The sequence below is a fragment of the Schistocerca serialis genome, chromosome 2, assembly GCF_023864345.2.
Source record: "Schistocerca serialis cubense isolate TAMUIC-IGC-003099 chromosome 2, iqSchSeri2.2, whole genome shotgun sequence".
NCBI lineage: Eukaryota > Metazoa > Arthropoda > Insecta > Orthoptera > Acrididae > Schistocerca > Schistocerca serialis.
In genome coordinates this window covers 855,104,864-855,128,604 of record NC_064639.1, presented here as the reverse complement: position 1 = coordinate 855,128,604, position 23,741 = coordinate 855,104,864, and the positions used below count along the sequence as shown (strand labels likewise).

The 23,741-nt window shown below is 43.5% G+C and overlaps 1 protein-coding gene across 1 annotated transcript in view; it reads right to left on the bottom strand.

Moving 5' to 3' along the window:
* Positions 1-23,741, bottom strand: part of LOC126458155 (ATP-binding cassette sub-family C member 4-like) — a 215,910-nt gene that overhangs the window by 1,899 nt on the left and 190,270 nt on the right. The window contains exons 22-25 of the mRNA XM_050095017.1: positions 22,947-23,192; positions 7,834-7,994; positions 5,974-6,103; positions 1,252-1,362 (exon numbers count right to left, since the gene is read on the bottom strand). Coding sequence (XP_049950974.1) covers positions 1,252-1,362; positions 5,974-6,103; positions 7,834-7,994; positions 22,947-23,192 — 648 coding nt within the window. The remainder of the gene's footprint in view (positions 1-1,251; positions 1,363-5,973; positions 6,104-7,833; positions 7,995-22,946; positions 23,193-23,741) is intronic.

Here is a 23,741-nt window from a genome sequence, read left to right as displayed (position 1 = left end):
TAAGTATCTGCCCAGAATGAATTCCAAAGGGACCAACTCAATTCACCAAGGCCAGTTTCAAGACATTCCTGTAGTCAGTCGAATAATATGAGGGGCACTCAAATTAAAACCGAACATCCGTCACGGCGAGACCATGGAATGTTTCTATTCGAGAGTAATCGCCACACTTCAGAAGCTTATCCCACTAGGAGACAACACGATCAGTCCCTGTTTCGTAGAACGAGGTTGGCCGCTGATGGATCCATAACTGCGCTCACTCTTGCACTTCCTTGTCTGACAAACAGAAGTCCACGTATGTCTGTCTTGAGGTCGCCCAAGATGTGAAGTCATATAGTGTAAGATCTGGGCTTTACGAACAATGCTGCAGTGTCCACAACCAAATCGCTGAAGTGTAGCCTTTGTCAGATTGGCAATGGGGGCGTGGGCGTTACCCTGCAACAGGATGATTCAGTCCGACAGCATTCCAACAGCCAAAGGTCAAAGCCAAAAGTTGGAACATCCAACATCTTCCCGCCAAAGAAGTCCAAAGCTGTTCACACAAGTTCCGGTAAGGTCATGATCATCATCTCCGACTGCAAGGGTCTTCTACTCGTCGAGTTCCTCATACACGGAACCACAATCAATGCACAGCGCTATGAAGACTCTTTGCAAGGTGCCCAGGAATACTATCAGACAGCATCAGCCTACCCCCACACTTCCAATCGGATGAAAGCTACGGTTCAGAGCTTTGGTTGGGAAACATTGCAACATTCGCCGAACAGCGCTCATCTTTCACCGTCAGAGTTTGATATTTTTGGCGACCTGAAGAAAGAATGCGTTGACGTTGATTTCAGCGCAACGAGGAAGTGCAAGACGGGGTGTGGTCGTGGATCCGTCGACAGCTGACCACATTCTACGTTATAAATGGATTGTTTCGTCTCCCAGTGGGATAAATGTCTAAATGCGTATGGTGATTACTTCGAATGGAACCATTCAATGGCCCCGCTGTGGCGGGTGTTCGGTTTTCAGTTGACTGCGTCGTATACTAAATCTCTGAGGACTGAACCCTATGCTGCTGTCTGTGCAACACCAAAATCAAATGGATACCTCGAGACAAACGAAAATTTGCGTCAGACCGCGTCCCTAAGGTGGTTTTTAGTACTCTACGAGGACGAGTTTCGTAGCAATGCCAGCCCCAGTGTATTCTGCTGATGATATCCACTACTGCACGAATGCCGCGACGCTTGCCACAGGCCGGCAGCTGAGACCCACCTCTTGGGCGACTGCCCGCAACTGGCGCTCCATAGCAGGCCCAGTCTGGCGCACCATCGCCGTCAGGATGCCTTCCGACCGCTGCAGCAGCTCGTGAGGCGTCCCGTACTCCTGAAACACACAGCCGTACATGTCACCCACACTATCAATCAGGACGCGTCAAATACAAGAATTATGCAAATTTCTGTGCTCGAGTGTGACGATTTTTTTTCCAGGTGTAAGGTGAGGGTTTAACATCCCCACGACATTACTGGAGACCTGAAAGGTAGTCAGTGGGAATCAAAAAGACTTTCGCAAGCACCGAACGCGTAAAATAAGCTGGTATTTTTGTTCGTAAGACTCAGAAGGCAGTAGCTAGTGGAAACCAAGTTAATGCCGAGTTTCTTGACCTCTTGACAGCTTTTGTTACGCTCCCACGCAACAGCCTGGTAAACAAAATAAGCTCAATAGAAAAAAGTATTCAGTCACCACGCTAGAACAGCATACTCACTGCTTTGGAGTGCTGTGGATGGTGTTATAGGCCCCTATTGTTCCTGATCTATATCAACGACATAGGAGACAATCTAAGAAGCCCTCTTAGACTGTTTGCAGATGATGCTGTCATTTACCGTCTTGTGAAGTCACCAGATGACCAAAACTAATTGCAAAATGATTTAGGTAAGATATCTGTACGGCGGGAAAAGTGACAATTGACCCTGAATAAAGGAAAGTGTGAATTTATTCACAAGAGTACTAGAAGGAATCCGCTAAATTTCGAGTACGCGATAAGTCACACAAATCTGATGGCTGTAAATTCAACTAAATACTCAGAAATTACAGTTACAAATAACCTAAATTGGAACGACCACATAGATAATGTTGTGGGTAGAGCAAACCAAAGACTGCGGTTCATTGACAGAACACTTAGAACGTGGAACAGGTGTACTAAAGAGACTGTTTACACCGTGCTTGTCCGCCCTATTCGCAGTGGTTAGCACACTGGAATCGCATTCGGGAGAACGACGGTTCAATCCCGCGTCCGGCCATCCTGATTTAGGTTTTCCGTGATTTCCCTAAATCGTTTCAGGCAAATGCTGGGTTGGTACCTTTTAAAGGGCACGGCCGACTTCCTTCCCTAATCCAATGAGACCGATGATCTCGCTGTTTGGTCTCTTCCCCAAACAACCCAACCTCCGCCCTATTCCCGAGTATTGCTGTGCGGTGTGGGATTCGCATGAGGCGGGAATGACGAATGACATCGAAAAAGTTCGAAGAAGGGCAGCTTGTTTTGTATTGCGGAAACATTCTGTTGGCACCCACCTACATAGGGACAAATGATCATCACTATAAAATAAGAAAAACCGGGGCTCGCACAGAAAAATTTAAGTGCTCGTTTTTTCCGCCCGCCGTTCGTTAGTGGAACGGTAGAAACAGAGAGCTTGAAGGTGGTTCATTGAACCCTCTGCCAGGCACTTTGTTGTGAATAGAATAATCTCGCAGATATAGATATAAAACAGTACCAGGCAGTCAGCGATCCTCCTTTGCTGATGGAAGTCACACGGCAGCCAAGTGTTGTATGGGCCAGTTGGTGGTGCGGGGCCAGCACGTTAAGATGGGTTGACCTGGAGACGGCAGGACGTGCCCATGGTCACGGTGTAAATGAAGCTGCCTGATTTGTTGGTATATCAAAGTGGACTTTCCAACCTATCTACAGGGGATTGTGTACCACATAACGCAGCGTGGAACAACTGTCATAGATTGTAGCTGACAAGGGCCAGGGCCAACGTCACTCCTTGTAAATGATAATCGATCACGAAAGGAATTCACGCTGTTGGTGAATGCTGGTCCATCTTAAGCTGCTCGTCCTCAACGTGCCAAATGACGCAGTCTGGACAATAGCTGCCTGGAGAAAGTATTGTGTTCCGACGAGCCGCCATTCTATCCCTTTTTCAGATGGTACAAGGTGTCGAGTGTACCGACAGCCCTATGAGACGTTTAACCTACAGTATGCGAAGGGTGCACTTCAGGTAGTTCTGTGATGTTTTGGTGGCCTATTTCGAACGTTAGCTGTGTCGACCCATTCGTATTACCGTAAACTTACGGCAAGATCTTTATTTCAACAATATCGATGACTAGATGTCTTTTACATATGCTTAGAGCGTGCTGCGGATTCTTTCGCCTTCCAAGATGACAGTTTTGTTCACAGGGCTACATGCATATCTACCGCATCTCGGTTGAAGCGCCTCGTCGCCCAGCTGATGCTGTTATCAAGTCTAGAGGCGATCCTACGCGGTTTGAACGTGGTATCTCCTGGAAGTGAGCAATTGTTTACCCGGTTTGCTTATGGACTTTACAAACAGATATATTTCCAGATTAAAGAATGAACTCCGTATGTGATCGTCGAAAGGTGGAACGAAGGGAGAAATTTTGCCATTGGAAAGATAGACGTTGTGTTAATTATGTGTAATCCACTTACGAAGAACATTACTTACAAAACTCTCCCGCGGCCAAATAATAAGGTTCGTTGATCTGGGGCCATTACTGGTTGTAATTAACGGAACAGTCAAAGCAAAGCTGCACAGATCATCGTGGATTTGTTTGCCTAGCCAACACAAGAGCTTCTCTAAATGCTTAACTAACTCCAACGAGAGATGCTACAAGAGAGATATTGTGCTCCACAGAGAATTTTCCCTCTCAGAACTCTGAGTGCCCATACTCCAGTACTAGTCAACAAACAGTTTATTTATGTCAACTGGCCTCTCTCATTAAGGCCACGAGCAAAGAATTGGCGATGCAGACTCAATTGTCTTTTCTGCAGTATACCGGACCCCAGAAACTGAGCTGCGTGCTATGAGCAGTCAGTGCATCCGTGTTTAGAACGGACTTCCAAACAATGTAGCTATTCTCTTTGAAGTGCTGCTGTTATTGCTGCCCAGGAAAAACTCTATGATAAAAAGGTGAGAAATTCTTCCATCCTTTTTTGATAGGTAGCTTTCTTCTCTACTTGTCTTTTCGGCACAAACCTTGCAACCTGATTTCAAGGCAACTTCCCGATGAGCTATATACGTAATTCAGAACGTTCAACACAACTTTGAACTGGATGACAGTGAAATATTAACTCTCCCTTGTCTGGAGTGTGGCGCAGGGTAATTCGTGTACCACTGCTATTTCCCCCCACTACTATTCCAGGCGCGAATTTTCCTGGTAAGATCGCTGTTGGTAAGCCTCAGAGTGAGCTTGAATATCTCTCACTTTTACCTTCACAGTCTTCGCAAGGCATACGGAGGAGAAAGGTGAAGAGAAGCTGAACTTTAAATTTACCACATGTCTCTGTTGTAATCTCACAAAACTGTTTGAAATCTAGTGAAAATTTCACACCCCAAAGACTAAAAAGCAGAAAGTAAGTACAAGAACCATACTGTAACACGTTTTTAAAGTGGACTACACAGTATAAAATAATTTCTTTTAGCCCCATAAAGATTTGTAGCCCCCATAATACAGTAGTAAACATTTGCAGTTATGAATTTTTAGTAGCTATGAGAATACTTGTAAAATTAGAAACAAAAAACGTGGGACGCATGCAACGGTTAACAGTAAATAGTAAATAGCCAAGAGAGCAACGAAAACAGTTCATATCATTTGCAGAGCAATAAAAACGTTAGCGACTTAGCTAAAATTTTCATGCGTCAGTTATCCGCTGCATGTACTCCTCGTTTTTTGTTTTAAATTTTGTTAAGTATTATCATAGCTATTAAAAATTCACAAGCACAAATGTTCAGAACCATCTGTATGGGCCAAGGATGATTATTTTATACATTTTAGTTCATTTTAAAATTTGTTATATTAAAAAGGTTTTTATTTAAATAATTTATGATAAGCTAGTACTCCATATCTTAACTACACCATCAACCAGACTGTCCATCTTAGTAAACATGTGGTGTGGAAGAAGAAAAAAAAAAAAAAACAAACAAACAAACAAACCTGTTCGTGAGGAGATAAAATGACGCAAGTATTGGCAGCCAGGAATCAAATCGTTATACAAAAAAATTGTGATTTTTGAGGCTCCACAGTACTCCATGACAACAGTTTGTGATACATTTGGAAACTAATTTGGTTGGAGCACGGAACGTCCCCTTTCTCTGCCTTTACTAGTTCATTAGTTTATGCTTCTCATTCTCTACAGTTAAGTGTAGAAGCTCGAGTTCTGATCGGCGTCAGTGTCAGGGTGTTTTTAGCTAAGTACAGGCAAACTGCTTGAGGGCGAGGAGTGTAAGTTCTGCATACTTGGGAGGGGAATTCCAGTCCCGTAATTTACTTTGGTCTCAGCTATGGTATTGCTACTAATTTTAAGACCAGATGTCCTAAATGAAACTACAAAATCCTTGTTTATTTTTAAGCGTATTTACTTACATGTTTATTAAAGCAAAGTTATGATGTACTCGACATGTGCAACGTACCTGTTAGTTTGTGTATTAACAATTAATAAACGAGAAAAAATGCCAATCTGAGTGACATTTGGGTCGCATTGATCAAGACTGAATCCAGTCAGAGAATCCCCGTTATTCTTCAATCTTCACGAGACTGAGGCCAAAACGCGACACAGGGCGCTAGTTTACTTCATGGGCGGTACCTAAATATTTCCTAGATGAAGTGATGGCATCCGCATCAGTTTGTAAATTAAATTTCTTCCTGACTCACTTGGCGTCCCGCCTTGAACAGGTAGATGTAATTCGACAGACTTACCGCGACCTGTCCAGCGTCCATGACGAGCACGCGGTCGGAGTCCATGATGGTGTTGAGGCGATGGGCGATCGTCAGCACGGTGCACTCCTTGAACTTGCGGCGGATCGTCTTCTGGATCAGCGTGTCCGTCCTGCGGCATTCAGTATTTTAATGTGGGTGGTTTAAAAAAAGAAAACCCCGCTACAGTGTGTATAAACTCAGAGATTATGGCAAATCTAACTTATCAGTAAAGCTTCGCCAGTTATTTAGAGGTAGAAAATTAAGTCCATTATTGTAGCCCTGGAAGGAAGGAAAACTGGTTGTTCAACATCGAGGTCATTAGGGACGGAGCACAAACTTCGTGTCAAGGATGGGGAAGGAAATCGGCCCAGGAACAATCCCGGCATTTACCTGGAACGGTTTAGGCAAATCACAGAAAACCTAAATAATCTGGATGGCCGGACGCCGCTCTGGACCGTCGTCTTCCCGAATCCAGTGTGTTAACAACTGCGCCACCTCGCTCGGTTTGTATCCCCCTTCCGTGTCTGACCTTGGTAGTTACATGATTGAACTACAGCAGCATTTCAAACAAATACTAATATACGAATTCACCGAGTTTAGTGCAATGGGCGAACAAGAATCTCCTGTTCGAGGCGTCCCTGCAGCGTATGCGTAACTTATCGCGACTCCGTTGCAGGTATGTAAGCACTAACATGTAGGCAAGGGATTATTGTGGCATTCGCGCTTTTTGTACGTGCGTGCGGTAAATGCCGAAACGTCAACAGTTGCAGCGCTACCAGATGCGTCTAAACTGGACTAACATGTTTCATTATTTTGTTGGCTGCCGAAAGACAAACCCACTAGAAAGCCAACAGAGAATTTAGGATGTGTTTCGGGTAACAACTCTGTCGAAAACCGCTGTTGTGGAATGGTGCGCTGGTCACGATTCGACACAAGACGCCTGTCGACCTGGGAGGCAAGCATCATCAATTATGGGTAACAAGTGGGCGACACACTAACACCCGCGCAATCGTCCTGATGTCTCCCCCGTCCGACCATCACATCTTCGTTCCCTTCAAATAGGCGCTGAAGTGTCGACGACTGCTGTCCGACGAGGATGTGAAGCGGGCAGTTACGAACTACTTCATGCAACAGGTTCTGGTGTTTTATCAACCAGTTATCTTCAACCTGGTACATCAATGCTCACGACGATTTTGCCTGTTTGGCATACCGGGTTTGGAGTGTACGGCCTTCTAACGGAAACTATCGCTCCTTTTAAGTTCAGAATTACTAATTAGACTAAGATTGAAAATTAGATCGCTGGATAAAAAGCCACAGTGCATTGCAACCTAACTGGACAAAGTATTAGTAACTCATTTAAAAAGATCACACTGCTCGCTTCTGAGGGCTGTAGATGGTGCAGTGGTACCAGGTGGTAATGTGACCGTCTACCGCTGACGTAAGACGTTGCGGTAAGTGATGTGTATGTGCCAGCCGGTTGTATGCAATATCAATCAGGAATGGAATGAAAGTTTTATCTTTTAACACCCGTCGTGAACATCTCAACAAACTTAAATATGGCATTAGTACTGTATGATGTAGCACCTCCCGTTTCCGTCAGCCTACTTTGGCCGATGTAACAAACGTTCACCTGACCCAGAATATCGATATGTACCCGCATGCATCGCGCTCTAGTTCAGGGTTTGGAGGACATATCAATAAAACTCTGGCTTGTTTTTGTGTCAGATAAAGTGGCTGATATGAACGTACTCAGAAAGATTGCTAGACTGACTGCTAGAAATAAGAAACTTTTTCTGTGGTCTAGGGGAGGCTGAGAGACAGAGCAGTTGTCGGTGGCGTATAGTGAGGGGTTGTACTCACTCGGTGTCGACGTTGGCGGTGGCCTCGTCCAGGACGAGCACCTTGTTGTTCCTGAGGATGGCCCTCGCCAGACACACCAGCTGGCGCTGCCCCACGCTCAGGTTGCCGCCGCCCTCCGTCACCTGAGCGTCCAGACTGCCCACCGCCTGTTTCAGCTCCACCTGTTCGACAGTCAAAGTATCTCTCCCGTTACACCCACCTTACTTCACACAACAGTCTTAAAGATCGTGTCAGACTGAGCAGCTACGCCGTAACTCTGCTTGGAGTGGCGGGCAGCAACGACGGCCAGACCTCGTATCAAAGATGTAACACAGGGTAGGTTCAAAAATGGCTCTGAGCACTATGGAACTTAACGTCTGAGGTCATCAGTCCCCTAGAACTTAGAACTACTGAAACCTAACTAACCTAAGGACATCACACACATCCATGCCCGTGGCAGGATTCGACCTGCGACCGTAGCGGTCGCACGGTTCCAGACTGAAGCGCCTAGAACAGCTCGGCCACTTCCACAGGATAAGACGTGAGACGTGAGGCAAGTTGATAAGAACAAGTCAGCCCCGTATGCAACCATTGAAGCAATAATGCTTCTTCATTATGACGAAAACTCACCTGGAATTACAGGGTCGATTTTTAAGAAAAATCTTAGTGAATGAGCATGTATTACAGGTCACTAAAGATGATTCAAAAGTAAAAAAATCGAAAGGCGTATGCCACAATACAAACAGCTTTTAATTCAGTTGCATCAGACGAGCCATATCCTAAGAAGAAAGAGGCACACTGAAGAAATCCGAAAGAACGGAAGTTATTTTACAAAATATGAGGTCTAAATTATACTGACGAAGGAATAACATACTGAAGAGCACATGCAAAAATAGAAAGTATGCCAACATTTTACTCGGACATGAAAAATGCAGGCTAAAAATCTGCGGACATTTTGGGAGATTGGAACCGATCAAGTAAACTAGACAGGTAGTGAAATTCTATGCAACACGGAGCAAAACTAAAACTTAAACAATAAATATGTGTCGGTGAAATAAAAGAAGACTTGTACGAAGAAGGAATAAAACCACTTTATTTACTAGACAGAAAAAATTAGAAAATTTACGACTGGACACATAACTAGGACGAAAAACCCAAGAAGCTGAAGGCCCGCCTTTCAGATACCGACGTCAGATGCCGACAGGACTTGTGATTTGCCAATGTAGGTAACAAAGAGGAAGTTACTAGAGATGTAGCATCAGAGCTATCAGCCGAAAACAAGCCAAGCTCGATACATGTGAATAACCTAGATGTCAAAGGTTTCTGCTTGGAAGTTGTCGCGCGAACCATCAAGTAAACTAAAAGCAAATCTTTCTTTCTCCGTGTGATACGGCCGGTGGGCATGGAACAGCCTGGAGGTACAAAGCGATTGGGTGATAAATGCACAACAGAACATGCAGGCAAACAACAAAGTGCGGCCATTGGAAGAATGCGGCAATGCGGAAAGATTTAACACATTACGAGGTGTAGATAGCGTGTACGCGGGATGTCAAACGTCACGTCAGGAAGTGCTACCACAGGTAGGACATTGCTGAACAGGCTTGGGGCCTGCATGAGTCCACGGCAGACTAGAAACAGTTGGCCCCTGCGTGCGTCCGCCTGACGTCACACAGAGTCCCTGCTTTCTCCTGGGCAACGTGAAGCAAGGAGTTCAAGGCCGAAGAGAGAGACTTTCCTGTAGCCCTCGAGGTAGTTTACGTTACTTCAGAACTGTGACGTCAGAATATTGTCTTCACTACGCTTAGTGAAAATTTGACAACAATCAATACCATTTGCACTACGCGTGAAAGAGGTGCGTCAATGTGAAAGTGTCGTTGAGTCGAACAGCTTAAGACATGTAACTACGCTGCAGAATGTGCAATTAAAATGTTATTCACAGTTAAAGACAGTGATTAGTAAAAATTTGTGGTTTTTGACAAATTTTGAGCTCAATGTGCGACTATTGGTACGTGTAATCAACCAGCCTGTAACGAAACTAAAATTCTAAATAACTATCAGACGGCACCAGATTATTTATTACGTAATTACAAGCGAACTACATATATTTCACTAAATAAAACCACAGCCGTATATAGCACTGGAGCAGAGAAATTTTACATCAGATATAAAAGTGTTAGGAAATCCTTTCTGAAGGTCTTCGACTTGAATGTAGACTTTTGCGGAAGTACAACGTGGACGATAAGCAGTACAGACAAGAAGAGAATATAAGCTTTTTGAAATGTGGTGGTGCAGAAGAATGCTGAAGATTATATCCAGTAACTAAGAGGCTGCACTAGCGTGGAGAGCTGCATCAAACCAGTCATCCGAGTTATGACCTCAATAACAATTACAACCAAAATGCATATCTGCTTCAGGAAGCTGATAAAGTAACTAGAATACTTTCTTATCACAGCTACTGTAGCGGAAAGGATTACAATGAAGTTTGTGTATTAAAGGTCGGCACATCAGACACTAGAGAAAAAGGAAATATCCCTCCTCAAAAGATCCACATCATCATCATCATCATCATCATCATCATCAGCAGCAGCAGCAGCAGCAGCAACAGCAGCAGCAACAGCAGCATCAGCAAGGAGACAGTATTCTACAGATAATGAATGAAGCAAAATCTAATTTTTCTGAGAACGACTGAAGTGTATGGCAGAGGATACTTCTCGTCGTATAGCTTTTAGGGCTACTTCCCATTCCATTCACACATGGAGTACGGGAGAAATGACTTCAGTGTGTGTGCGCAATAGTTAATCTAGTACTCGCGATCCCTGTAGGAGACACGCATGGGGTATTGTGCAGGGGCATGCTGGAAAGTAATGCCTTCGAATTTTTTATCTGAAACTTCGAAACGCTTTTTATACCAAACAAATGCTATTAACGTTCTACATGTTTATTCTTCATGTCTATTGCAGCCTGTAACATGTCGGTGGGTAACTTAACTGCGTCGGCGCGAGAGAAACAGAGTGCTGTAATAGACTTTCGAATTCGAGGAGGAGAACCTTCTCCTTCAAGATAACAATGCCAGACCACACAAGAGCGCTACTGCATTTGCAACAATCCGATGCCTCGGGTTCACTGTCATCGATCATCCTCCATAAAGTCCCGACTTCACCCCAATCGATTTTAACATCTTCGAGGACTTCACTTTGATGATGGTGAAGCGGTGCAATCAGATGTGAGGTGGTGGTCCGTCAACAATGTCAATCTAGAGTGACATTATCAGCGAACTAGTTTGTCGTTGGGAGAAACGTGTTCGTTGCCAGGGTGACTGTCTTGTGAAATAAATACGTAGCCATGAAGAATAAAGATGTAGAATCTTAGAACGTCTGGAAACCTTTAAGAGTTTTCACGTAAATTCGGAGGTGGTAGTCTTTGTAGTTCATTAGAAGTCGGTAGTTAAAGGAGGTTTTTTGAAGCTTTCCAAACATGCTTTCTCGGAATAGTTTGCACCTATGTATAAATTTTTGTCAGATCAGTTCCTGCAGCATCTCTGTGACTCTCTCTCATAAGTCTAACAATTTTTTTGTTATTCGTGCTGCCCTTCTTTGTACTCGTTCGATATCCCCTATTAGTCTTATTTGATATGGATTTTCTCTCTTCTCTCCCTCCCTTCCTCTCACTTCTTTAACAGTATTCCAGAAGGTGCCGCACGTGTTATTTGTAAGCAATTTCCTTTGCAAAATAATTCCATTTGCCTAGTATTTTACCAATAAACCGAAGTATAACAACGACTACGTCCACGTGATCGTTCTATTACAGATCATTTACAAAGTGTTTACCAAGTATTTGTATGAGCTGACAGTTTCTAACTGTGACTCGCTGATACTGTTGTCAAAGGATATTACATTCTTTTCGTTCTGTGAACCTCACAATTTTACATTTCTGAACATTTACAGTGAGCTGACAGTCTTTCGTTCACTTCGAAATACGACTGAATATTTTTGCAGCTTGTTTTCAAATATTACTTCATTACAGATAAATTTACCATCTGTGAAATTTCTGAGGTTACTATTAACATTGATTACAAGATAATTAAGAAACAGCATGAACAGCAAGGGTCCCAACACACTTCCCTGGTGGACACCTGAAGTTACTTCTACATCAGTCAATGACAAACAAAACTTCTCAATCCAGTCACAAATTTCGCTTGATAGTCCATTTGACCGTACTTTTGATAAACGTAGAAGCCCTACTGAGTCAAGTGTTTTTCGGAAATCGAGAAATACTAGATTCTCCGGACTGCCTTGATCCATGTCTCAGTGAGAAAAGTGCGAGTTGAGTTTCACATGACCGATGTTTACGCAATCCTTTCTGGTTGGCATGGAGGCCATTCTGTTCGAGGTACCTCATTATGTTTGAGCTTAGAGTATGTTCTAGGATCTTACAACAAACGAATATATAAGATATTGGACGGTTGTTTTGTTGAACACTTTTGCTACTCTACTAGACTGGTGTGAACTGCGCTTTCTCCCAACTACTGTGCACAGTTTTTTGTTCAAAGTGTATGTGGTACATTACAGTTGAAGTATGGGCTAACGCAGACGCAAATTCGCTTTAGAATGTGATACTAATACCAATTTCTATGTGAACATCTTCAAAGAGGTCAGATCTATTTGGTGCTATTGAATCCCATGTGACTTCGCTATGAGTGGGCATTCGAACAACGTATTTCAGGTAGTTCTTACAGAACTAGTTTAGTCATGTTTGGCAGGAAATCTTTTAACGCTCCCTATTTACAATACTATTTTTTTTCAATTGATTGAAGGTAAGTTTCCTACAATGTGACATTGGGAACTTACGTACTAGAGAACTTAGGTTTCAAGTTTCCGGTTACATCAGGGGGCGAGTCTGGTGGTCAATAAAACAATCCTCTTGAAACTAAGTCTTGCCCAAACAATCTTGCGTGCAATTTGAATTTGTATCTGTGGCTTTGCGGTTATCTTCTGTGACAAATACACCAACCCCATTTACTGTCAGCCTATCGTATCGATATAAGCTAAAAATTTCCCCAAAAATATCACTGATGTCACTTGCAGATTTTAACCAGCTTTCTGCAAGTAGAACTATGTGAGCTCTTAAAAATCTAGCACTTTTGTAGCACTTGCGGCAGGTAATCACCAGAATTTTAAGAGACTGTCCTGTAGTCGGTGATAGTTTGGACAGCGACCAAACCATCAAGTATGATGAAAATAAGGGATTAAAAAACAAAAAACAAACAAACACTGGAGTAACTTCATGCCGCCACGTACCACTTCTTGGCTCATCCTTAGGCTGTCGTGACCGCTGGAAAGAGTTTCTGGTAGCAGGAGGGGTGGAGTTTACGAATGTACAAATTTGGCTTGGTCTGAAGCGAAGTAGGCGCGCCGCGCAAAGTGATTAGGATATCACAAAAAATGTTTCAAATGGCTCTGAGCACTATTGGACTTAACATCTGTGGTCATCAGTCCCCTAGAACTTAGAACCACTTAAACCTAAGGACATCACACACATCCACGCCCGAGGCAGGATTCGAACCTGCGACCGTAGCGGTCACGCGGTTCCAGACTGAAGCGCCTAGAACAGCACGGCCACACCGGCCGGCTTATGATATCACAAGCGGCGGGTAAAAACCCAGAGCTATGGGAAACGAGCACGTCTGTAGCGAAGTGTCACTTCCAGCTACTGAATGTAACTCTGAAATGCATGAAAAATAAATTTGAACCTAATGGTGTCAAAGACTGAGGATTTCAAATTTGGCGTCTTGGGCGTCTTGATGTCGCGAGTTCATAGCAACATTGCACTTTGTTGTGTGACTGCGATTTAACAAACCTTGAAAATTAAATACTGTCAACCACTGAAGCTGCCCTATTCAGTGTAACCTTATGTATACAGTAAACACACAAAAACTTTGTTTCTCCGAAATCCGATGATACTAGAGTAACGATGATTGAATTACTATGATTCAATCAAATGAATGAATGAGAGCACGCTGTCATCCATAGAAAATCGTTGCATAACGTCAGGATGTATCCCCTCACACACTGAATCTTTCCATAAATATGCATCATCATGTTGGTTCTAAATGCCAAATTGTGTGTTATGTTGCTAGATTAAATCAAGTCATTGTGTAAGACAATCAAGTGAAATCTGGTTTATGTTAACTATGAACTGACTCCCTGTAAAGAACTGAAGTTTGTGTACCTTTTTGATATGGCTCAGTCATTTACATACATATGTTCCTTTGTGTTTCACTTGTCTTAAATTGCTGCATGGCAGCACAAGTCAATGATTTTATTCATAAATGCTGTAACATTCAGTGAATGATTCGGAAGGTGGTAGAGTAATCAGCGTGAGAAGACGCTTATTTTGATTTGCTGTGTGGTAATGAAACGTATTTGTTTTGATGGTCATTCCAACGACGATCCTGTAACGAATCATGAATGACTAGCGCGGTCTGGATTCCAGGCTTTGAAATAGGCGGCGCTGGAGCGCCTCGTTGTGTAACATCTTGGTAATGTCCCTCTTCACAGTTGTAAAGTCAAAGTGAAAGGTAAACAACACATGCCGCTGTCAAACGACTTTCCTAGTATATAATATTTTGGTGGGTTAATGCAACTTTTGGACTATTAAACAAGGTACCGTTTGGTCTCGATCACAATTTCTCTGTGTAGGTTTAGATTGCAAAGAAATAATTTATGACAGAATGATCTAAAGAGACGACAACATACGCTCTTTTGTTAATTTTTTAGTCGACTTCACTTCCTCTTTTGTCTTGAATGTGTCTAGAGGGACATCTTGCGTGTGCTGACGAATGTAAGCATATTTGTATGAGTTAAGCATATAATATACTGATTTAATATTATTGCGCACTTTTAATTTGTAAGAGGTGATCCCGATTTCATGTCCGCGTTCCTTGAATTAACCTGCATTCAAGTAATTTACAGCTCAACAATCGCAGCGGCCTATGCAGCCAACGACGCCATTACGTGGCGATATTAACTTATGAAAATTTAACGGAAGCTGAAAACTCGCCCGCTATTAGCATAATATCAATTTTTCTCCACAGCCGCACGAATTTGCAGAAATACTTAGCTTTAAGATTCTTATTTTCAGTACCATAGCTGAGAGCCAGAGCCAGGACTCCGACTACAATACAATGGTCAACGGAGGTAAGAAAAATACTCTCGCGCGTGTGTGGGCCGCAATTTTAATTAATAACTAAAGATTTCTTGCTTTAAAGTGAACTGACTAGCCGAGGAAAGTAATATGAAAAGTTTATTACATTGTTCAACTTAAATATCATTTTTATTAAGGCCCACCACGTAAGTCGGCAACAATCAAAAAATAATAATAACAATAATAATATATACATTAAATTACGACGGCCGACGGACGCGAGATTTTAGGTACGCGCTCCCTGTCAGGAGTACAAATATGCAGGGACGGGGAAGACAAAATCACCGCTTTTTTAATTGCGATCCTAGTCTAATTTTTTTAGTTATGAATTTGTTCCGGGGCTCCTTAAAATGATAATGCAAGGGCTAGGTCATAAACCAGTTGAGATCCTTTGATCCCAGAACACACTCCGCTATTGAAACGGCTGTCCTAGTATCTAAGTTATTTGTATGGATAGTATAATTTTTATTTTTTGCTACGATGTCTGCACTTCTCTTCCAGTCACAGTTGGAAAGCTACAACAGAAGATGCAACACAGCTATTGTTATAGTAATTATAGTTGGTAAATTGTTTTGATAGATAATTCTTGTTCCAGTGTTATTCTTATGTAGTCTGCTATATTTTAGTGGGTATAGGTTATCTACTTCTGAGGTTGTAGTAACTATGTGGGTGGGCGGGAGTACGCTCATTATACCTAGGTTTTTCGCTCAGGTATCATGTCTCAAAACGCAAGGCCGAGTAAGACAAACTTGACACATTCACGCCAATGATTTTATGGCGACACCAGAATATTCTTGGTACTTCAAACCGCTCAAATGGGTATAGGTAACATCTTAACCTCCCACCTCCTCTACCTGTGAAGTTATTGTTTTGGTCGTCTATGCAACCGAGTTGTCAAACAAAAGGAGACGTAAGAAAACGCGTAACAAGCCGTGTCGAAGGCTCAAGCCCTAGCTCAGGGTTTCCGAAACTGTGTTCTGCGGAACACTTGGGTTCCTCGGGAAGTTAGTAAGGGTTCCGCGCAAAACTTAGTAACATGGCACTTTTTCGACATTTTGGAGACACTAATTTTTAAAATTTATTATGATTTGCTTATTATTAGTGACGATTTAAAATTAAAGGAAACACTGAATAATTTAAGGTCCCATTTTTAAAAATTTTGTTAATCATCAAAATAAACAACGTGTTCCATCACAGTACCTGGATCCTCAAAGTGTTCTGCCAGAGGAAAAGTTTGGGAACTCTTGCCCTATGGCTAGTACAACTGAACAGTTAGGGGATTATGCTACGAGCCTCGTGGTCTTTGGCTGACGGCTCTGGCTTGAGGAAGGACCCTAGGAGCCGGTGGTCGTTGGAAATAAAAGTTGGTCTTGTTAGTTTCTCTGAGCAGCAGCACACGGTACCGTTTGAACACTTGGGAAATTCATGGGGACAGAAACTGGACAGCCACGTGGACACAGTGCTCTTGAGTATTGAGCTTTTACTCGCGATCGAAGGACAGTAGCTTGATGAGAGCTATTTTATACCGTGGTGAACTTTTACGAATAGCAGTGTATAATGAAGGAAATTTTACTGTACTGTTTCGTCAGGTTTTAGGCTCTGATTTTACAACTGTGTCTTCCAAATAGTTTAGTATTTTAGGCAACTTAACTGCATGTGCTACAATTTTTATTATTCAACTTGAGGAGGAGCGGACACGCATATAATTACCTTTTAAGGTCATAATCGTCTGTGAATGAATTTTACTGACAAAGTCTACCTTTCTTTTTTAATCAGATTTGCAAATTTACTACTATATTGTTCAGTCCTCTGTTTCATTTATTTCCTCAATTTTATGCACTGTTTTTCTTAGATATTTACTTATGCGCATCCTTGCCTGACTCTGTAATCGATGTACACCTGTAAAAACTTACGATTACCAACAGGTGCTGTTACCGGGGTTAAAAAACTTAGTGGCGTTCTCGCACACCCTCTGACAGAGTGAAATGAGTCTACAAGCCGAGCACCTGCTAGCAAGCTTTGTTCAGCCTTTTTGTAAATCGCTTGATTGCGTTGTGGTGTTCAACTACAGTGGCGTAGTGGATGTGCCATTCCCAGAATGCCAAGTGGTTTCCAGCACTCTTGCAAAATGCAGAGAGTTTATAAATGAATGGTGTGGGTTTAAAAATTAATAATAAACCGATTCATTACTTTATATGGGAAAACCTTACAGCACAAGCAGTGGCATCTGACCAAGTTTTTGATTCAGTGATTACAATCATTCACTACGAACACTGTTAATTACATGATACGCATCCGTACGGTAACCAAATTCTTCCCATACTCGATGTAGTATGTCCTCCGTGATGGTCTGCGGTGCATGCTTTATCTGATCACAAACTTTCCTCAAGCGACACGCGCGTTGGAGGTACATACAACCTGTCTCCCTCGACCCCCCGCAGAAAGAAATCGTAGGGTGTTAAATTCGGCGAATGAGGTAGCCGTGGGAGAAGGTGGTTGCCTGCTGTTGCAGCTTCTTCAATCCAGCATTGGTCAAAAACAAGCTTAAGAAGCTCTCGTACATGCTTGTGAAATTGGGATGGAGCACCTTCCAGTCGTTTCCAACATATCTTAAATGAGTTACCCTTCACCGTTTGTTATTTGAACAAACATGGGCCGTATACTTTCTCGCGCGACACTGCGCAGAAAACGTTCAACTTTGATTCAGCGTATGTGGTTTTTCGCTTCTCCAGATACGGACCTTGTGAGCTTTTGCCTTGCCATTTACACGGCGCGTGTCTTCATCGCCAAGGACGAGTCTTTCTACAAAACCATTGTTCGGAGCTTCACGAAAGTCACACCTTCCCACTTTGCTGGAAGGGCCTGCACTAATCCCATTTTGTACGGCTTAAAACATAGTAGCTTACTTAACACATTCCACATCGTAATCATTGACATGAACAATTCCCTGCTTGCTTTACTAAGTGACTTGCGAGGACTTCGGTGCACCGCCCTGCGCACTCCTTCAGCGTTTGCATCAGGCACACGAGGTCGACCAGAAACCTTCCACTTACAAAGGCGCCCTGTTTGCATGTACTGTCGGTACCACCTACCTATATTATTCTTGGGTGGTGGATCTTTCCTAAACAGTTCACGAAACTCACGCTTCACTGTAGTCACAGATCTGGACCCTCAAAACGGAGCACACAGAAAGCCTTATCCTGTTGCGACGCCGTCTTGGGATAGACGTTATGCCTGCGCAGTAAGCACAAGCTAACAGCGGATAAGGCATCAAAATCTTTGACAGTTGCCGCTGCTTATGGTGCAAGGTTTGCCCGTACAAAGTAATCAATCGATTTATTCTTAATTTTTAAAACCGCACCATTCATTTGTCATGAAAGCCCTTTGCAGAGTGGTGCTATTCGTGGGAGCATGAAATGGCCAACTGAAATGCCTGCACTGGACTCCTGGAGCCAGTTGGCAGATACACTTCTTTGTTAAAACAGTTTCAGGGAACGGTTCGGGGAGCTCATGGAATGGAAGCAGATCGGTAGTCTGCGTGCGATGTAGGAGTAAAGTTATACCCTCAAGGTGATAGTGGAGTTTCAAAAGTATTTCTATAGCCGATGCCTGTGATCTTTAGTGATGAAATTTTTCAAACATGGAGATCTTTCAAGGATCCTAAATGTTTTCCCGTGGGCGGGGATGGAAGTCTGAGTGAGGCATCTCCAGTTTTCTGGAGGGGAGAAGCTCCAGTTTTCTGTGCGAGTGATGTGATCTAGTGAGTGGACACATGATCTGTAGGCAGCTGTAGTGGACTTGCTGAGGTGTCATTCAAGCCAATAAATTACATTTGTTTCCGTGGAAATTTGAATTTTAGTATTGTGTCTTGACCAACTGATTTTGAACTGTGTTCATGTTTTATGTTGCCAAGAGTATTGGCGGTAGTTGCTAGAGATCAATCGGAGCAGTGTATGTTGTGTTGACTAGGTATATATTCCAATCCCGTGATCGGATCTGTGAGTGTTTCTGCTGCAGAGCGTTTATTAGTGGCGCAGAAGGTCTAAACGATTGTGGCAACCCTTATGGTGACTGATGAACAAGTGCAGAAAATTAATGCAGGCCTACCGGCAACTGCTTCGGAGTAAATCTGAGGAGAAAGACGTGGGATAATTTGACAGTAATATCCCACGGAGAGAAGATTGCATGGACTCTGGTTGTGCCTGCGAGTAGGGCTTCAAGAGAAGCCACAGCACCTCCGACGAAAGGCGAAAGGTGGTTTGCGTGCAGCAGTATTCTTCAACGTCAGCATGCTATTTTGTAATTAAGTTAGCTTTCTACTTGCAAAGTTCGAAATTTTTTCATCAGTATGTCCACAAACCGAAAATTTTAGGACACCACCACCACCACCACCACCACCACCACCACCACCACCACCACCACCACCACCACTTCTCTACGACGTTGGAACTGGTATACAAGATTTGGCAATGTTAGTGACGGTTGGTGGTTGGATGCCCTTCCTGACGCCCCCCTCCCTCTCCCCCTCTCCGTGGTACAGAGTAAGTACGTTTTCGAAATGTTTGCGTAGTCGCAATGCTTAATAACTCGCTGATTTCAGCATGATCACTAGCTTCTGTTGGTTCAAATGGCTCTGAGCACTATGGGACTCAACTACTGAGGTCATTAGTCCCCTAGAACTTAGAATTAGTTAAACCTAACTAACCTAAGGACATCACAAACATCCATGCCCGAGGCAGGATTCGAACCTGCGACCGTAGCGGTCTTGCGGTTCCAGACTGCAGCGCCTTTAACCGCACGGCCACTTCGGCCGGCCACTAGCTTCTGTTCACGTGAACAGAGCAGCTGCGGCGAAGTGGAGAGAGAGAAATGCCCGACAACAGGGGAGGAGCTCCAACTGTGAAATACGGAAGTGTCAGTTTTGACAGAAATAGCAATGCGAGTCGCCGTTGGGTAGCACCGACAATGTCTTCACACTTCAGTCCTCAGTGCTAGGAGTCTCATTATTTCACACACAACATTGTTCGCTAAACTTTTGGTGTATCGTAAGACGCTAAATACTTTCTGGATGTTCGATTTACGAAGGTACACAACTGATGAGTCTGTCTTATCGGCGTTGAAGAAAGCTTAGAAATGTAGGTTCGTCTTGGATTTTATTAGTTTGAGTGAACTAGATATGGAGCGGCTGTCATGTCGGCGGCGGGGGGGGGGGGGGGGAAATTAAGATTCATAGCGCAAATGAATGGAGAAAAAGCTTCGAGGAAATAATTCGCACTGATCTACAGCTTGACGTTATTGATATGTACTGTGACAGTCCAGATTTCTCCAAGCCTTTGCCTCTTTTACGTAAGTCTCCACAAGGATCCCCATACCTCGTTCCCTGAAACGAGGGGGGGGGGGGGGGGGGGGGGGTACTGTACTTGCCGCTCGCAGACCTGGTCTCAGCGTCTGCTCTCTGTGCTTATTTCCTGGGCAGTCTTGAGCAATTAAATAAAATATAAGTTGAATAACAGGGAAACAATAGATTCCTACTGCACGTAATTAGCTATGGACAACAACCTAGCTCGCGAGATATTCACTTCTAAACGCACGCTATGTCTTAACTGTAGAAGCCACGGAAATCTCACAAGTGCACAAGTCGACACACTGAAGTATTTGTAATAGCCGCGACCACGTGTGGACCTCTCCACCTCTCCACTCTCCAAGTCCTTCCCGCCACTGTGCGTCCGTCGCGCCGTTGCGTTCAGCACTTCCTGTGTCTTGTGCGACTGTCCCTCGCACAACACTCCTCAGAACTACCTCGTGTCCTCTCCGGAAACGACGCTCCCCCCCCCCCCCCCCGAACCTCCATATGGCTCTCTTAGTAACGAGCGCTGTGATTGGCTACAGCGCTCCCTCCGTGTGTCCAAGCCAACGCACGTTTACGAACATTGAAACATTTAAACAACTTGAAATTAATGTTCCTACGGCTGGACCATTAACACGCTCAACACACGCATTATTAAAAACATAAACACATTAAATAGACATATCAAAGGAATAGCAAGCAAAGGTAGGCCAGTAGCCTAACGACTCTGTAATTTCTAAAACACAGTAAATAATTAACCAATTTCTTCACGAATAGTATATATCGGATACAAACAAAGACATAGATGAATAAATATATTTATAAGCATGCTGCTACCGTTTATTCGTTTAACTGTGGAGTACTTATGGCCTGACGCGATTGATAGTAATTTGCCACTTTGACCTGCAATAACTCATGTACTATTTAAGTTACATTCCTGTAATTCATACCAATTTAGGTTTACACTAATAGCTTTCTAAAGACACGTAGATCGACGAAATCTGAAGAACCATTTAGATTTTGGAAATTCGTTGCTGGGTGTTACTTGTATAATTTACCATCAGATACTAAACTTTAAACTAAAGATATTGAAAATATAATTACACCATCAGAATCGTCGTGCAAATAATACTAAAATACATGTTTCTTTTTGAGGTATCATGATTCATCTGGCTACTATTAATTTCTATACGGACTGTGACTTGTGTGCCATTATGGTTTCACAAAGTCCGCTACGTTTGGCACTCCCGGCATAGACATCTCCTTCATCGACTCAAAGCACCGTCCTCGTCACAGCGGAATTCCCAGCCACGCGGCTGGACCACGCGCTGGGGCTACCCCTCTCGTCCGGCTAACGTTCGCCAGCACGCGGTCGCTGCCGGGCCCCGGCTGGCCGAGCGGCCCGTGCGGCCGCCCCAACTCCCAACATAGAATATTTCCAGGGCGACACAACTCGCCCGTTACCTCACAATATGCGAACCTGAGACTGCTAGTTTACAATGTTCGTCAAGTGCTAGTTACAGCACTACAAGTTAATCCAAACACGTAATTTTCCCTTTGTCATGCTTGTATCTACTCCACAGCACACTTCACAAAAGTTGAGGGGACGGGGAGCTTGTTTGACTCTACAAGGATTAGCAGAAGATTATTTCTTAGGCTGTAGACAGACACTGTTGGCTGGGAAACTGAGCGCTCCGATAGTCTGTGGAAAATGTCAACTCTAGTTGTGTGACTACTTCTCAAATTTATGTGCAATAGTTTTATTGGTCCAACTGTTTCCTTTGAACTCAATCAGTGTATGTCCTCAGCGTCTAGTATTAAGCAGTCAGAGTTTTTAGTGCCACTAGTGGTTCCTTACAGATTACATAACTGTGTAAGAATGGGATTTTGCTTTCAAAGAGAATTGTTCAAATTGCACCCTGACAAGGCAATAAATCAAAGTACTCCAGTAATGGGGAATTTTGTCTATGTTCACACTCTCTTCTACTCTTATTTCTGGCCGGCCGCTGTGGCCGAGCAATTCTAGGCGCTTCAGTCCGGAACCGCGCTGCTGCTACGGTCGCAGGTTCGAATCCTGCCTCGGGCATGGATGTCTGATGTCCCTAGGTTAGTTAGGTTTAAGTAGTTCTAAGTCTAGGGCACTGATGACCTCAGGTGTTAAGTCCCATAGTGCTTAGAGCCATTTGAACCATTTCTTACTTCTGTATGGGCTGTAGATGTCCTAACGCCTTTTCTTCCCCGATACTTCAGACCTGTTACTGTTTCCTTAGTACTGCTGTAAATCCATCAACCACTTGAGAATTCTCGCGCTTTTCGACTGCTAAAAAGTTTTTTTTAATTATTCGTCTCAAAATACGTTGTAAATTTCTTTACTTGTCAGACATAGTGACCTATAGTTCTGAATGTGAGCTTGCAGTTTAAAAAAGAAAGAGTATCAGATGAACTACGAAAATTACACTACGGAAGCTGGAACTCGATTTGATCGAGCCAAATTGCTTAGGTTGCCTCAGCCTGGTTGGGTTTACATCCTCTGCCAACTATCTGTAAGCGTCAAGCGAACTTTTGCTAAGCTCTTCGCCCTTACCTCCTCGAGCGCGTCCCACAGCTTAGCGTCGTCGAACTCCTGGAAGGGGTCGAGGTTGAACCTCATGGAGGCGGAGAAGAGCACCGGTTCCTGTGGGATGATGGAGATGCGGCGGCGCAGGTCGTGCAGCCCGATGGTCGACGAGTCAATGCCGTCGATCACCACGGCGCCCTCCACCGGCGTCAGCCGGAACAGCGCCGCGATCAGCGACGACTTACCGGCACCGGTGCGGCCCACGATGCCAACCTGTGGGCAAACATTTTACACATTACATAGTTACGGGACACTGTATGTTTAATGAATGAAATGAGTGACACGTTCAGGATACATATCCGTGTTTGAATACTGACGCATCAGAACAACATACGACTGATAACCATCAACTTAACTATCGCGTTTTGGAGCAAGTTGTTATTGGAGCTGAAACAAAGTTGATAAACTGGGGACGGTCCGCGCCATTTTGTTTTCTTTACTCTAGCTGCAGGCCACAGTATTATAAATACACTGATTTCTGTGTGTACCAGGGCTGCAGACACATACCCGCAAACATAATTACATAACAATTATTTCAGGAATAATTAAAACTTCATGGCTACCCACGTAAGTACAACACTGAAATTAAATGAACCGGTAACGTGCGTGGGAATTATCAGTAAAAAGTGGTCTATAGCCAGTGATTGGAACGGTCATAATTCACAACTAAAAGACGTGCTAAATTTTTGTAACAGACTTACGTCAGTAGTATAGGCCTATAGTTCGATGATGCAATCTTGGAAACAAGAAGGACCTACACAT